The sequence below is a fragment of the Chenopodium quinoa genome, unplaced genomic scaffold (genome assembly GCF_001683475.1).
Source record: "Chenopodium quinoa cultivar QQ74 unplaced genomic scaffold, ASM168347v1, whole genome shotgun sequence".
Lineage (NCBI taxonomy): Eukaryota > Viridiplantae > Streptophyta > Magnoliopsida > Caryophyllales > Amaranthaceae > Chenopodium > Chenopodium quinoa.
The window spans coordinates 2,590-19,512 of NW_018742577.1; the positions used below are offsets into that span (position 1 = coordinate 2,590).

At 36.5% G+C, this 16,923-nt stretch overlaps 1 protein-coding gene across 3 annotated transcripts; it reads right to left on the reverse strand.

Moving 5' to 3' along the window:
* Positions 1-2,674: 2,674 nt before the first annotated feature.
* LOC110720806 (SWI/SNF complex subunit SWI3C-like) lies at positions 2,675-16,626 on the reverse strand. Of its 3 annotated transcripts, XM_021899843.1 has the most exons (10): positions 16,325-16,625; positions 15,957-16,013; positions 15,333-15,872; positions 14,459-14,994; positions 10,833-11,196; positions 10,648-10,718; positions 8,676-8,779; positions 4,552-4,601; positions 4,251-4,405; positions 2,675-3,688 (listed from the first exon to the last, which is right to left on the reverse strand). In XM_021899843.1, the coding sequence occupies exons 2-10, from the start codon at positions 15,973-15,975 to the stop codon at positions 3,242-3,244; spliced, it is 2,286 nt and encodes a 761-aa protein (XP_021755535.1). In that variant the 5' UTR covers positions 15,976-16,013; positions 16,325-16,625; the 3' UTR covers positions 2,675-3,241. The 3 variants fall into 3 exon arrangements, with proteins under 3 accessions (XP_021755535.1, XP_021755537.1, XP_021755536.1); XM_021899845.1 differs by lacking the exon at positions 15,957-16,013 and having other exon boundaries at positions 16,325-16,626; XM_021899844.1 differs by lacking the exon at positions 16,325-16,625 and having other exon boundaries at positions 15,957-16,318.
* Positions 16,627-16,923: the final 297 nt, after the last annotated feature.

Sequence of the window (16,923 nt, forward strand, 5' to 3'; positions counted from 1 at the left end):
CTTAAATTAAACACCGACTTAATTAAATTAATTAATTAAATAAACTTTCCTTTTATAAATATTTTCAAACTTATTTAAAACAAATAATTAAAATACTTTAAATAAAAAAATTCAATTAATTAAATACTTGTCAAAATACTTAATTTAATTAAAATATGTATAAAAATACGAGGTATTACACCCTAGGGGATATATCTTAGGGTCATATAATTTCGTTTGGAAGTTGTGAACGGGTAAATTGACCGTTTTAAGGCAAATTGGATGGTTTTACCCACCTAATTGGACTTCCGGAGGGGTATTAGGGACCATGGTATACACTCGGAAATTCTTAATTTTGGGCGAAAAAAAGTCAAAAAAATCAAAAATTGAAGGCTATTATCCACGCTTTTGAGGAATTTCGGAGGTTATGGGGCCCGGTGGCGAAAAGTCTTGAGGCTCTACGGTATACATCTCAGTATCATATAATTCCGTTTGGAACCATATATGACCAATATATGTTGTCATAAATGTACGTGGTAGGCTCGCGTTCACGAAATCCATGCAAGTTGTGAACTGGTAAATTGACCATTTTAAGGAAAATTGGATGGTTCCACCCACCTAATTGGACACTCGGAGGGTATTTGGGAACATTCTAAAGATCTGGGAAATTTTTATTTCTGGTCAAAAAAGGGTCCAAAAATTCCAAAATTAAAGGCTATTATCCACGCTTTTTGAGGAATTTCGGAGGTCACGCGGCCCGGTGGCGAAAAGTCTTGAGTCCCTAAGGGATATATCTTAGGGTCATATAATGCCATTTGAAACCATATATGACCATTAAATGTTGTCGTAAATGTCCATGGTAGGTTTGAGTTCACGAAATCGGTGCAAGTTGTGAATTAGTAAATTGACCGATTTAAGTCAAATTGGATGATTTTTCCCACCTAATTGGACTTTTGGAGGGTATTTGGGACCATGCTAAACATCTCGGTAATTTTAATGTTCGGGCAGAAAAAGGTTAGAAAATTCCAAAATAAAAGGCAAAATCCACGCTTTTTGAGGAATTTCGAAGGTCACGGGGCCTGGTGGCGAAAAGTCTTGAATCCCTAGGGGATACATTTCGGGGTGATATAATGTCGTTTGGAACTATATATGACCATTATATGTTTTCATAAATGTCAGTGGTAGGCTTGAGTTCACGAAATCGGTAATAATTGTGAACGGGTAAATTGACCGTTTTAAGGCAAATTGGATGATTCCACTCACCTAATTGTACTCCCAAAGGATATTAATGACCATGGTAAACTTCTCGGCAAATTTTATTTTCGGGCGAAAAAAGGTGAAAAAATTCCAAAATTGAACGCTATTATCCTTGTTTTTTGAGGAATTTCAGAGGTTACAAGGCCCTGTGGAAAAAATTCTTGAGTCCCTATGGGATACATCTTAGGGTCATATAATGCCGTTTGGAACCATACATGACCAATATATGTTGTCATAAATGTCTGTGGTAGGCTTGAGTTCACGAAATCGGTGCAAGTTGTGAACAGGTAAATTAATCGTTTTAAGGCAAATTAGATGGTTTAACCCACCTAATTGGACTCCCGGGGGTATTAGGGATCATGGTAAACATCTCGACAATTTTTTTTTCAGGGGAAAAAAAGGTCTAAAAATTCCAATATCGGAGGTCACGAGGTCACGAGGCCTAGTGGAGAAAATTCTTGAGGCTCTAGGGGATACATCCCAGGGTCATTTAATGTCGTTTGGAACCATAGATGACCATTAAATGTTGTCGTAAATGTCCGTGGTAGGTTTGAGTTCACGAAACCGGGGCAAGTTGTGAACGGTTAAATTGACCGTTTTAAGGCAAATTGGATTGTACCACCCACCTCATTGTACTCCCGGAGGGTATTAGGGACTATGGTAAACTTCTCAGCAATTTTTATTTTCAAGCGAAAAAAAGTCAAAAAAAATCAAAAATTGAAGGTTAGTATCCACGCTATTTGAGGAATTTCGGAGGTTACAAGGCCTAGTGGCGAAAAAACTTGAGGCCCTAAGGGATACATCTCATGGTCATATAATTCTGTTTCGAACCATATATGACCAATATATGTTGTCATAAATGTATGTAGTTTTTATTATTATTATTATTGCTTCCTTGTTGGTTATTATTATTGTTTTTATTATGCTTAATATAATTGTTTTATATAATTGCTTATAGCTTTTAACCATGCTTAATTTTATTGCTTTGTTTAGTTTAAATTTAATTATGTGCGAGTAGTTTAATTCTAGGGTTTTTGGGGATCCATAAATAATATGAAAGGATGATTTATTATTGTTGATTGTCAATGCTTGATTGATTTCCTATTGATTGATTTAATGCTATGCAATTATATTTAGCCAGGTTTAATTGTATCAAGCCTATAAATGTCCAACATTGCCCCTAAAACATGTTCAAATTCTTGTAAATGAACCTTTTTTTGGCAATTACATGAAGAATTTTTTTTGTTGAACCAGAGGGGCAAGCCCCAAAAATGAAACAAGAGAAGTACGTACAAACTAAAAGAGAAAAGCACAATAGGTGATAGGATTACAGAAAGCAAAGAACAAAAAATAAACCCCGCCACCACACCCTAAACCCTGACATACTATACGATGTCACTTTGGAACAATAGCATGAGGAATAAGAAAGAAAAAAAGAAAAAACAAAAGGTTGTTAAATGTTCCATTAGCTTGCAGTTAATCACAAGTCACAACAAATGCCGCCAAATATTCATGCAACATTACCTAGAGATTTAAGGGAGGGGGATACTACACTTCACCAGTATATCTTTTTTTGACACAATAAGATTTTGGAAAGCAAACGAATACATACTTGGCAACTTTATAAACTTGATTGCTTGCTGAGCACGCTCACAACAATGGAATGATGAGAAACTACACAGCATTCCGGTGTAATTCATCTTAATCAGTTCCACACTTCTTGACTTTGAAGAAGATAATAGCTAAATAATAGCGAGAGGAACAGAGTAAGGATGCAAGATACAATAAAAGAATTGCTGCCACAGAACCAATTGCATATCAAATCCACATAACCAAAGTTGAATTGTAGCTAAAGTTCCCAAGGCAAAGATTCCCAGCAGAAATCTGACTTGACCAAAGCACCCCCAACCAAAAACATTGTCATAAGCATGTCAGGACAATAAGCCTGTTTAAGTTTGACTGATAGGCAAATCAAATACAAACAATTACATCTCTTGCCATGACATTAACCCATGCCTGTGCTAGTCCCTGTTACAGGTCGCAACATTTGATGACTCAAAGACTGGCCACTCCCTTGAGCACCAAACATGACACTTGACGGCATCCCTGAGGAAGAAGGTTGTATGGCTGAAAGCGGCAAGCGGGGCCCAAAAGAGAACATTTGCTGACGTGGTACAAAAGACATCTGTGGATGGTTCATTTGGCTATTGGCATAGCCAGAAACCCCAGGCTGTGACGGTGATGCTACTGGTGGTTTACTGTTGATATTATTATTAACTTGACCAGACAAATTTATTGGTGAAGGAACTCCACTGGTTCCAAATCTAGTAGTACAAGCACGAGCCCTTTCACCAGCCAGCCTTTGCCTCGTTTTCTCAACTTGTTCACATTCCTTCATTAATAAGGTCTCCACTTCGGCAAATTGCTTCAGCTTCAATTCCAATCTCTTCAACTGCTTCACCACAAAATGTTGCTTATATTTTCACAGGAATTGTAAAAGGAAACTAACAACATAAGATACTCACACTCCACAAGATTAAATCCCTAATTTATTAGCTGATAATTAAAAGTGTATTTGCAAGGCTAATCTGGCCTTCGCCTTTCACAATATGAAAATAATGTTCACCAACCAGAGTAAATCAACATATTATTTGAATACACAACAAAAAGCCTTGTTACATGCTACTTCAAATTTAATAACTTTCCAATTGACCAGGTTCCAAAGAAAGACTTTTGGAAAAAGGGTCATATAGAAGAATAAATTTAATTGACCAAGTTCCAAGGAAAGACTTTTGGAAAAAGGGTCATATAGAAGAATAAAATTTAGGCTCTAACACATCAAAGCAAGAGAACTAACAAGCTTGTTTTGGACAATTACATAGTCTTCTTTATGCCATCAAAATACTAAATTAAGCCATAATCACCAAATCCAGCTATCAGACTGTCTTATTTTGTTCATGAAATTAACATTGGCAAATTAGAATTGGAAACAAAAAGTTCAAGGACACTAATACCTGATGATTTATAATATTAGCAGACAGCCTCTGTATCTCCCGCTCTTCATGGTCTGCAAACAATTTTGCTTTCATTGTTGCAGCAGCAAGACCAGCTTTTGCAGCACATTTGACTTTCTCGGCAGATAATGAAGATGCTTCTGAATTTAATTTGTCTAGATCCCAAGAACTTTGTTTGGTCAAATTCAAATAGAATATCAAGAAAAAGAGTCCCTACTTACTAAACCGATATCAATAAAAACATTCATTCAACCAAAGGTTTTAGAAGAGTAGAAGAAAAGAAGATAAAGCAACACCTTACCTTTCAGCTGACTGAATTCTCTCTGCACAGGACCTTCATCTGAATCCATCCTTCAATATTATATAATGAACAAAAAAATTATTAAAAAATATAATACAATATAAATAAAAGGTAAGCCAACCCCCCAAATCGAAAAAAAAAAAATACTAACTCTGTATATTATTAGTTGCAACTTTGGGGTATTATTTGTGAGATATAAAATATTCCAAAGTTGCAACCAATAATACACAGAGGTAGTAGAAAATATATAAAAAGGTATTAAACTTTGGTAAGGGACAAAACAATAGAAACCATAAAAATATACAATCTCTGTGACAGCCAGTAATTCAGCAACCGTAATTGCTAAATGATTGGAAATTTAGGGTTTTTTTGTAATTGATTGAGGGTCTTTGCTCAAATTACATACTTCGTATTAAGATCATCTATAGCATTAATTTGATGAAATTTTATTTTTTTCTTTCAATCAATATCACGTCTGCCTTTCCACACGCATCCGAATGAAAGACGGCCCAGGCACATCGCCTAGCGCCTCGTCGAAGAAGAGGGAAAGCGTGCGCCTTAGCTCGCCTTCTAGACAGTGCCATACCTTTCATTTTTTAAGTGATTATATCTCTGCACCTTGACTCACCTTGCACCTAGGCACACTTTTTAAATCTAAGCGTCAGATTCGAATTTCTACCTTCAACCTTCAATGAGAGCTTATGGACAGTCAATGACATCAAAAGTCACCGTGATGATTTAGCACCCACCCCACAATTTACAATTTTAGGATGCAATGAACCCACACCTACCACCAGTTACCTTTATGTAAGGCAGGAGAAAGAAACAGAAACAACAGGCGCAACAGAACAGCAGCAGCATACAACCACTATGAGCACAAGCAACATAGGCAACAACGGTTCTTTAAAGGGGAGGCATCTTTGGATTATTAGCTATTGTACTGTAGGTAATTTAGCAAGAAGACAAAGGATAGTAAAGGTAGCAATTAAGGCACTAGGCCACTTATGTATTACAATTGAGTAGTATAAATAGAACTAGCCTAAGAGAGAGAAGGCAGGAAGAAGATTATTGTAGAGAACCCTTGGAGAGTAATGACCTAAAGCCATTGACGTTGTACCCGAGCTTTACACTTTATCAATCAAAAATTAACCTTCCGACCATTCATTGTTATTGAACCACTTAGTTCGTTGCATAGGAGCAGAACAGAAAAATGAAACTAAGACACTTGAAGTATTCAAATGGAATCACCTTAGTAAATTTTAAACAATTTGCAGTCATCATTGTAGCTCTTTTCTAGGTTCAAACTTCAATGATAGCTAATGCCTATTGGACAGTCAATAACATCATTAAAATTCACCATGATGATTATGTACCCACCCCACACTTTGCAGTTTTATGAGCAGAACAGAAAATGGAGCTTAAAACACATTAAGTATTAAATCGATCAACAGACATTTCTTGCAATACATAGAGAAAATTCAACTTTCAAAAAACTTTTGGGGGGTATTTATTTTAAGGTCTACATGAAAGGGTAAGAGAATCAAGTAGGTTGATTCCCTTATGTCTTTTTTTTAGGCAAATCTATCATTCCGTTCCCCCCCCCCCCTTTTAAAAAAGGTTTCACTTACCCTTCACACAAGACCCACAAAACTACCCCCTTAATAGCCCCCCAACTACCCACTACCCACCCTAACACCCACCAACCACCACGAATTTAGTAAGAAGGAAGAGAAGCTGCCAGTGCCAAGAAAGAAAGAGGGAACACGGTGGTGATCAGTGAGAGAAAGAAGAGAGGATGATATTATAGTGCTAGCCTAAACAACAAAAGATATCAAAGAATTTTTCTATCTTTCTTCTTCATCCCTTTCTTGTGCCATTTCCTTTCCCCTTTGCGAATCGAACTCCCCGTAAATGCCTAAATCATGTGCCCCTATATCCTAAAGCAACAAACACACACACTCTTCCAATTCATCCTTTCCTTTTCCCAGACTAACAAGAATCTTCAACATGTTCTTACACGTAATAGATCCTTTTTTATGGAAACACTTGTATCTTGTTCAAGTAAACTTGCCCTTTCACAATTCCAATCATCAAAACATATGAATTTTCACCATTCACAACAATCACAAGGGTAAAAGAAAGTTGTTCTATGATATGACATAAGACATAACAAGAAAACTTGCATAATTTCTTCATTCATTTAAAAATTCATTAAGCCTCGTCATACCCATAGTTTTCTTTTCTTTTTTTTCTTCTTTTTTTTTTGGAAAGGGGATCATACCCTTAGTTTTAGAAAGCACGAGAGTTAAAACTCAATTAGGACCATTATTCATCCAAAGGTCGAATAATTATGAATTTTATTGGGGGATAACCAATAAAGAAATATTCCTTTTAAAAAAACATGGGGTATGAGAGGGGGGGAGAAGTGGAATCGATCAATCATCAATAATATATACTAAAAGACACAACAGCAATGACACATGTCATTTTCTAATGCGTCCTTATTTTTTTTATTTCCACATAAAATATAAATTGTATACATAAAAAAAAATTTAAATAAAAAAAAATATTGATATGCCTTACATATATATACAACCAACAAAAAACTAAGGATTCGTTTGGCATCGCTGTGGTTTTCTGTTTTTTGGTTTTTTATTTTTTAAAAGTATATCATATATGTCACATGATGAATCAAAAATTATTTAGACTTGTTAAAATCATGATAATTTTGAAAACTGCCAACTGAAAAGTGGAAACACCTTTTTCTTGTTTCTTGTTTTGGATTTTTGGTTTTCAAAAAAAAAAGAAACCTGAAAACAAAAAATTATGTCAAACAAGCCCAAAAGTGTGAAACAAATTTCTTATTAATATAAAGAAATTTTTAAGGAAAAAATGGAAATTAAAAATCCAACCTTTGCCCGTTCTTCACTTAAAAATCCAACCTTCATTTAATCTTACAAAAATCCAACCTTTATACCCCACCTTCTCCACCAGATCCATTTTAACCTTTGTTTAATCTTACAAAAATCCAACCTTTATACCCCCCTTCTCCACCAAATCCATTTTATTGGACCTGATAAACAAGTTAAATTTTTTTTTTACCTCATACTTTCCCTTCTCACTCCTCTTTCTCTCTCATCTCTCCTCAAAAGCTGAAACCACACTCCTATTTCAACATGCACCGCCGCCACCTCTGCCACCACCGCTTACCCTACCCAACCCATACCCAATACCTAAACCACCAACCCCACCTAGGCTCGAAATTCACAAAACAAAGATTATTATGGTTGAATCAGGCAACTAAATCGAAGATTGAATCGAAAAACCCTCAAAATGAAGATGATGAAGTGCAACTTGCGATTGACGGCAAACGAAGATGACGATTTGAGTTCGCTTGCACTGCAATTTCAGGTGCCGCGATTTTGGGGACTGAGCATGTTGCCGCTGCAATTGTGCCAATTATTGTTGGTGGTGGGTGATAGGCTAGACGGGCTAGGCGAATTGAGGTTTCGTTTTTTGTGGTTGTTGTGAGGCAGCAGTGTTCGCAGGAAGTTGGTGGAGGTGATGCGTGTGGGTTTTGCGGGGGGGAAGAGATGGGTTTGCTGGGTTCCGATGCGCGGTGGCCGGTGGGGATGGGGTGGTTAGGGAAGGAGGGTGGGGCTGGTTTCTGATTTTTTTTTTTATTTTAAATTTTTTTACTTGTTTTTTTTTAATTATTAAAACTATATGGCATATAATTTACAAAAACCGGTCATTAAAAGGTAATGGATCTTTAGATGAAGTTGGGGTATAAAGGTTGGATTTTTTAGAGAGGACAGCGCAAAGGTTGGATATTTAATTTCCATTTTTTCCAATTTATAATGTGTCCTTCCACTTTTTTTTATTTTTATTTCCTCATAAAATGTAAATTGTATACATAAATAAATAAAAATTGATATGCCTTACATATGTTTAGTAAATCATAATATCTCTATTCTTCTTTGGTTGCATATGTACTTTGAAATTTGAATACAAGCTTACTTTTGCTAAATATTGAAGAGACTTATGAAATTATGGGAAACACTTCATCTTAAAGTATGAAAACATAAGTGAGAATAAACAGACAAATATGAAGACACACCCACCTATTACCATGCAATGATCCATCATCCTCTGCAAGGGCTGCCAAAGAAGCATGAGCACAAGCAGCAGCAACTCTAGGACCTACAGCAGAAGCCAAAAAAGCAACCTGGAAAATGTACACTACCGATCAGAAGTTCAGAACCTATGAAGCCAAAGAAACAAAATCACTAGTATGTTTACTCCAAACAAATTAAAACATTAAATAACGAAAAAAAAATTAGGGTATAGGAAAAAATAAAAAAGAAGAATAAAGAGGAATATGATGTCTGTCATTGTCAATATTTCAAGATGGTAAACCAACTTCTAAATTAAGGGGGGGGGGGGGGGGAATAACAAAGAAAAATCAAAGTTTTTAAAAAATCAAACTAGACCTGTTAAAAAGAACAGGGCCCCAACTAAGGCCCCTACCCCACAGGCCACCACCATCTTGTAAAAGGGTAAAGCTTTTAACGGGGCGGCCTTATCAGGGTTGAAAAGCTCCAAAGGGAAAAATAAAATTGATGACACATGTGTCAATTTCACACATTGTGGCCTTGTATGGGTTGGTAATGGATCGGAGCAGGCTCTTAAAGGGTCACTCCTTATTTATGTTTCATAACCCTTGAACCTATCCTCGGTTACTTTTCACCCACCAAAAATCAAAATATCAATTCAAAATAATTATAAAAAATTTAAAAAAAAAATTAAAAAAAAAAAAAAGGGAAAGAGAGAGAAACTTTAAACTTACATAGCTACACAATTACTCTGTCAGTTTCATCAATACATCATTTTTTTTTTAAATCTTTAAATGAATAGGTTTTACATGTGAAGTTTCAACTCACCGTAGCTCATATCAATTAACTATTCCTAAAACAGATCACGCTGATTTAATTTAAATGGGTTTTACTTGATATTTTATAGGTGCAAATATAACAATAATAATGAAAGGGAGCTACTTATTCAATGAGGCCAAAAGTAAGCACTTTTCATATTTCTAGAATTCTAGTAAATGGAAAAGGTAGCCAAGAAAATTTAAATGACAAAAACGACTGTTTTTGTCGTTTAAATTATTAGTCATTCACCCAGTCCCAAGTTCAAATTGTGCTTATTTTGATCTTTAATTTTGTCGTTTAAATTTTGTAGGTGCACACATACAAACGATATGTGATATATGGAGATATGTTGTTGACAAGGGTTAATGTTTTTTGGTACATATACGGATTTAACTAATTTCATCTAATTGCTCTCTCTTTGTTTATGACCCCATAACTCCCACTTTAAATGCCTTTGAAATTTTCAGATTTCGAATTTCTTAACTCCAAATATAATACATGAAACACTAAAACCGACGGAATATATTATGTGTTATTAATTTATTATACGTGAACTTTAGCCAATTTTGTTTCTGAAACCGTGCATCACACGGGTGGTAACCTAGTTTGGAATAAGAGTTGGAAAATTCTGAAAAATACTAGAGGAAGAGAGAAAAAAAGTAACAAGAGTATGTAGGAGAGAGAAAACATAACCAAAAAAAACCCTCGTCGTCGCCTCTTCAGCCATTGATGTGTTTCTAGCAGAGCTTCTCTCTCCTATTTGTGTGAGCGCTGAGCAACAAGTTTATCATGACTCAATGTTAAAAGTTCTAATTAAGGCCTATTTAAGTGTTGACAAGTTTTTTTTTATAACAATTTAAGAACCCTATTTAAGTTCAAACCAGGCCAGGGCAGATGACCCTAGACCCGCCCAGATCTATTTAAATGTTTATCAAGGCCCGCCCTGACCTGCCCCATTAAGATCTGACCGCGCCCCTGACATGCCCCATTAAATAGGTCTATTTCAAACCATTTAGTATTTTCGGGGGGGAGGGGGCCTTTTTCCCTAAAGCATATACATGCAAATCAATCTGTAAGAATGAAATATGCGCACAGAATAAAGTATGAAAAAGCCATTTGTATTTTGATTGTTATGCAAGTAAAACGAACAGTATGCACATACCAGGGCCATGACAGGATTTGCAGAATTTACGAATGGAAACCTATTTTCAGAAGAATCATGCTCCTGCGGTCCTGAATCAATGACATATGGGTGTGTATTAACATTAAGTTTGATGAAACAAAACAAAGGCAGACATTGCAAGAGAGCAATGATTACATGAGGAAATACACAAGGAGTATAAAAACCTGAAGAAACGCCATTTTCATTCAGACATGGTCTATCATGATTGTCCATAACCGACCCATTAGTTTGACCAGAGGAACATGGAACTTCAACTTTTTCTAGTAAGCCATCCTCTACGGGCAAACGAAGAAAGTGAAGAATGCATTGTGCCTTTGACTTAGTTCCAACATGCTCAGCTATTTCATTCCAGCTATCATTAAAAATTTCAAGTGCCTCGAGAAGTAGAAGTGTTTCCTGATCAGTCCAAGTATCTCCATCTTGATCACCATATTCTTTTGAAGGATCTATCTTAATGAAATCCATGCTTGAATGACCAATAATAAGCCTCCCTTCATGGTAGCAATCAGAACACAGCATTGTATCACCCTGTTGACGAAAGATTATTAGGTGAAGAAAATTGCATGAAACTAAGACAAACAACAAGGCCATGCCACCTCCAAAAAAAGGGCACAGGTATAAAAGGTCTTGGATTCATCAAGTGGAAATCAAAAAAGATAATATATCAGGCATATCTTTAAGTCAAACATGCCAATAAATAGAAACAGGCTCATCATGTTTTTTCCTCTTCTTTAACCCATTACCCACATAGAACCAGTAATTAGAAATGTAAAAGATACATGTACAAGGCCATCACTTGCTATGCAGGAAGCTTCTTTCAACTTAGTGACCTGCTAAGGACAAGGCTTATAGTGATAAATTATTACTCCTTTCCCTTTACATGGCATTTGGTAATACAAAACTCACCTTTGTTATCTTAAAACTTGAACCACAGATTATATAGGCCTCTTCCTTGACACAATTCACATTACAGTAGAGTTCAGCAATGAATCACAATCTATAGCCCAATTATCATGCTCCTAAGTCTTCTAGGACAAGTACCAAAAAGTATGTTGCAGTCATCAGTTTAGAAAGAGGACAGGTTACAAGCACTAAAGCTTGGATAACTCCATCTAGTCCATTTTTTCTCAATATGTCCCCGGCAGATCCAGGGTATAGCCAAAACAGATTGGGGCTTCAAAAAATATGTCTATGTTTTAGGGTCAGTTAAACCATTTACTAAGCTGAGCATGGTGCATAGCCCTATAGAAATAGTCTAAATTATGGGGTTTTTTTTTATTCACAGCAAAAGAGTCGATTTACAGAAAGTCAAGGGAGCATGACCCTAAAAAACAAAACTAGCAAGCAACCCAATGGCATGCACATGTATATGCACCACTTTGGTAATTTAAGATGTGAAGATGATGGGATTGGATAAATAAGCGAACTCTATCTTGAACATGGAATAGTTTGTGGAGTAAAATAAAGAGGTGAGAATTGAAACAGCTCATGTTAGCTTGGTTGGTGACACCAAGTCATGAGTAACCCGTGAGATCGAGATGGGTCAAACACTTAACCAAAGAAACTAAAACAAGTATCATTAACATCAATATGACTTCAAATACACAAAAAATGTCTTTTTTTTTTCTCCTTTAATGCAAGCCCTTCCTCCATCAATAAAATGTATTCAAGTATCCCTCCCACTTGGACTCTTAATCCACCATGGTCAGTGCTTGGATGTAGATGCTTATACTGATTTTTTTATTTTTTTTAATTAAGAACTTTATTTATCAAACAACTATACAAATATTTATTTCGTTGAAATTTGATGTCCAATGACCAATCTGGATCTTGTGAAAAAAAATTCCAGTAGCAAGGAAAATCTAAGTCTAAATGATCCAAGAAAAAAAGAGAGTGAGAGATAGAGAAAGAAAAACAAAGTTGGAGAAATAGTGACAATTCTAGGTAAAGTTTTGTTGATTGATTGTTTTGTGTTATGGATGTCCTTGAGTCTACCTTCCAGCCCCATCCCCCCCACCCCCCGGCAGGTAAAAAAATTGTTTGAAATTCGAATTCCCTACTTTGGGTAATCAAGAAACAACTAACCAACTCTAACCTTTTACCCACCACTAAAAACACCCCTCAGTGCCGCCACTGCTGCGTTTGATAACCACCATTCTACCAATATCACTTAGCCCCTAAAATTATTAAAAATCACATATCAGAACCATAATTTTTATCCCATGATCAATAGCCCCCTTCATCATCCAATGTAAAAACCATGGTCATCTTTCCTCCTGTCACATGAAGTCTGTGACTCTAGCATGAAGTCTTAAGTGTAAATGTAATAGTAAAGAGGAATGAATTAAAGGGAAGATGGCAAGGATAGCCGAGGACTGAGGCTTCTAGGGAATCATTGAAGTTGGTGTAAGTGAGATGAGGAGGAGACAGTACTAGGGGGGGGGGGGGGGGGGGCATTATTACACTAACCAAACAACAATAATTCCTATTTACTTAGAAATAGGATGCTCGGACTTGGGTACGGGTGTTGGACTCAAGTATGGGTCCAAGTGTCAAAAAATTATAAAATTAAGAATTTGTGGACACATTTTAAAAGAGTCCAAATTCAAATTTTGGACTCAAGGACATGGCAATAAAAAAATCAAAGTAAGAAAAGTTAACGTAGAAATAAAAAGTATTTTATTAGGAAAAAAATAAAAAGTATTTCATATTAACTATTCAGATGTAAAAAAAGATTTAAAAGAAAAAGAGAATAAAAATAAATAAAAAAATAAAAGAGAAAACATCAAGTAAAGGAGTCACGTGAGGTCCTCCACCTACCCCACCCACATAAATACTGAGTATATTCCCTACCAACCCCACCCCTTGTTTTTTTTAAAAAAAAAAAAAAAAAGAAAAGAAATTGCAGTTAAACATGTCAAAGAAGTTGAAGAACCAGCCTCCCATCGCCGAGAATGAAAACCGGTAATCTCTTAGTGTCGGCCTACTCGCCTTTCACTTACGAAAAAAAGCCCAAGGTTTAGACTCCTTATTTGTGATTCCTTTCTTCTAGTTTAGCTCTAGTCCATTTTTATACCAAGCGTCCGACTCAGATTCCGTGTCCGCAGCCAGGTCGCGTCATGTCGACACCGATACGGGGGGTGGTTGCCCGAGTCCAAGCTTCGCAGAATTAGAGTACCCAACATACAACATGTTTAATGGAAGGGTTTTTATCTGTTTCCATTTCTTGATTACATTCTTAAGGTAAAACCAGACATCCCCTTAAATCAGAGCATTAAACCTCTGGAATGTATCGTATCTTTTTATCATACATATCTCACATTCCTTCTCACTATTATCTTTCTAAAGTTGATTTGACATAAAATTTAGAATAAATTGTTCTAAATTCTGCTACAAATGTCAGCAAACAGACCAAAAAACATCAGATGACTCAAATTCAAGTGTAGCTCTTTTAATTACTATATTAAATGATTTAAAAAAGTCCATCCCTCATTATATTTTGACCAATTAACATAATAGGGCTATGATATAGATACTTTTTCAAAAGGAGTTCCTCCATTTCGATAACAGAAAATAAGAGTACGTATTGTACCTTTCATTTAACAAAAGGAGTAGCATAAAATGGCAAAGCTAAAGTGCATACGAATAAGATTGAAAGACTGTGCCTCATTATAGCATAAATGGTAACCAAGATTGCCAAAAATCAGAAATTAAATAAAATAAATTAAAATTAAAAAAAGAATGCAAGGTAACTATGATAGCCAAAGAAAATGAAAAAAATGCAATTTACCTCCTTAATTGACTGATAATATGCCGTTAACAGGGGCTGAGAGCAAAAATTACAGTTACTTTCTGATAACATCTCCCGTACTCTACTGTCCAAGTCAGCAATATCAGGGGAAGTTGAGGGTAATGACGAGGGCAAATCACAAGACTTCAACCTACATTTTGGAAGGTCAAACTTGATTAAACTATCAATGGACTTCAACATAACTGAAGGCACATGAACTTCGCCATTTGAATCCTCTCTCAAATACGACTCAAAACTCCAAGACTCCTGAGGAGGCGAAGGAGCACAATAGTTAATGATCCCCCAATGATCAAGGAAACGGAAGATTCGACTGAGATCTTCGTGATCAACACCAACAACCAATTCTTGGCAATCCCCAATTGATAACCTCTTCTCCAAGTTTTCCATGTATTTGGCAACAATTAGATTACGACAATCCAGATATTTATCAGCATTGTGTTCAGCAGACTTGCCAGAAAAAAAATGAGGCACCACTTGCCGTTCCAACCTGTGCACTGTTGTTGGTTGAAACCACTCTGTTGATGAAGAAGAAGACAAAGGTCAAGAACAAATGAGGTTGAATGGTAATAAACAATTAAATCAACTTCATAGAAAACCAAGCAATAACTTGGGTTAGCTAGAATAATATTGTTATAAAAAGTCCCAATTATCCAGTTAACTAGAATAATTAATTAGATGGGGATTGAGCTAACAAATAGTGATGAGTATCTATCAGCATATTACAACCTAATATTGATCAAAGAGGCAACGACCAAAACAAAAATAGTGTAATCACATCTGAACATAGATCATAGAGGCAACCCAAACAAAAGTAATGATTCTTCGTTGGAGAGAAGAAAGGCAATAGAGATACCTGCGTGAAAGGGGAGAACATGAAGCCTGTCCCAAAACATCTTAACCACACCCCTACCTTCCCTAATGGGAGGTGGGGTAATAACAACTGAACTCTCTTGGTCCCCTGAACCTGAACCCAAACCCAAACCCAACAGAGCAGGGTTATCTGCTGGCACAGCAGACAATGCCTGAAGCTGCCCGTACGATATATTCTCCAAAATGGCACCTCCACCCTGCCCCTGCCCCTGCCCCTTGATTTCTCTTTCTCTCTCAGCAGCAGCAATTTCTAGCACAAGCGAATGGGGCCTGTTCACATCATACTTCATGGCAGCAGGGAAGTCCGAGATTCGGATGCCACTTCCAGAGATCACTTCAGGTCCGGATATTGCCCTAATTCTGGGATTTTGGGCATTCTTAGGGTTAGGGTGGAGGTCCTCGTCTTCATCTACCTCTGCCGCAACCTCGTTCTCTTCTTCTTCATCTTCTTCTTCCTCATCACCACTACGGTGCCGTTTCATGGTCTTTGGCCCCCTTGCTTTACGCCTTTTGTGCCGAGCGTCTGCACAAATTAGTGGAAACAATAATATAAAAAATAGAGCGTTATCAGACAAAAGAGAAACGAAATGGAGTGAATTTACTTTACCTGATGGAGAAGTTGGCATTGTACCAGCAAATTAGGAGGAAGAAATAACTGTGGGGTCTGTGATGCGTATAGTTATTAGTGGAGTGACAAAAGGAGAAAAGGAGCGAGGGAAAAGGGCAGATATTCAAAATCCAGCAGCACCAATGCAACCAAATTTGACTCTATAATCATATTAGGCTCGAAATCACATAGAATTCTTCTCGCTTGACAATATCAACTTCAGTAATTATGGCCAATAGTTCAATAATCCATGCTAAAAGAACCCTAAATTGACTTTACTGACAACCAAATCAACAATATGTCTGAAACTAAACCCTAGGTTTGCCAAATTCATATTTGATGATTACAGACGAAAAAAAATTGTTTACCTCAGAATCTGGTTCAATGGAGGAGAGAAAGCTCAAAAGCCGCCTTAATGGAGGACTCAAAGTACGCTTCAATGGAGGAGAGAGAAGGGGTACAGCGTAAAAATGAAAAGCTCCAAAGAGAAAAATAAAATTGATGACACGTATGTCAATCGTACACATCAACAGTAAAATTCAGGCTATTCCGTTTTTTTTAGTGCGGTGTGCATAAACTATGTCGAACTGTAATTTAGACTTGAATCGGACCCGATCTGGTGATTGAGTCCGATCCACTCTTTAATCAAAGAAAATTTAATATTTTGGGTTTCTGGTCGATCAATGTAAGCCCAGATTATAATCTTGTTTCAGTGAAGTTTTGTACTCCGTAATTTGTTAAGCACTTATGGGGGGTATTTAAGGGGTGGTTAGGGATGTTTATAAAGAAAATTAGGGTTTGTGGGGGTGTTTGTCGTAGTGTGTCCTTTGGTTTATAGGTGGGTTTTTTTAGTGGTGTTGGGTGATTAGTGGGTTTTTTCAGGTGGGTCTTGGATGATTTTTGGTGGACAATGGGTTTTGTGGTGGTTTTGGTGGCGATTAGAAGTGGTGTTGTCGGGTGGGCGGTG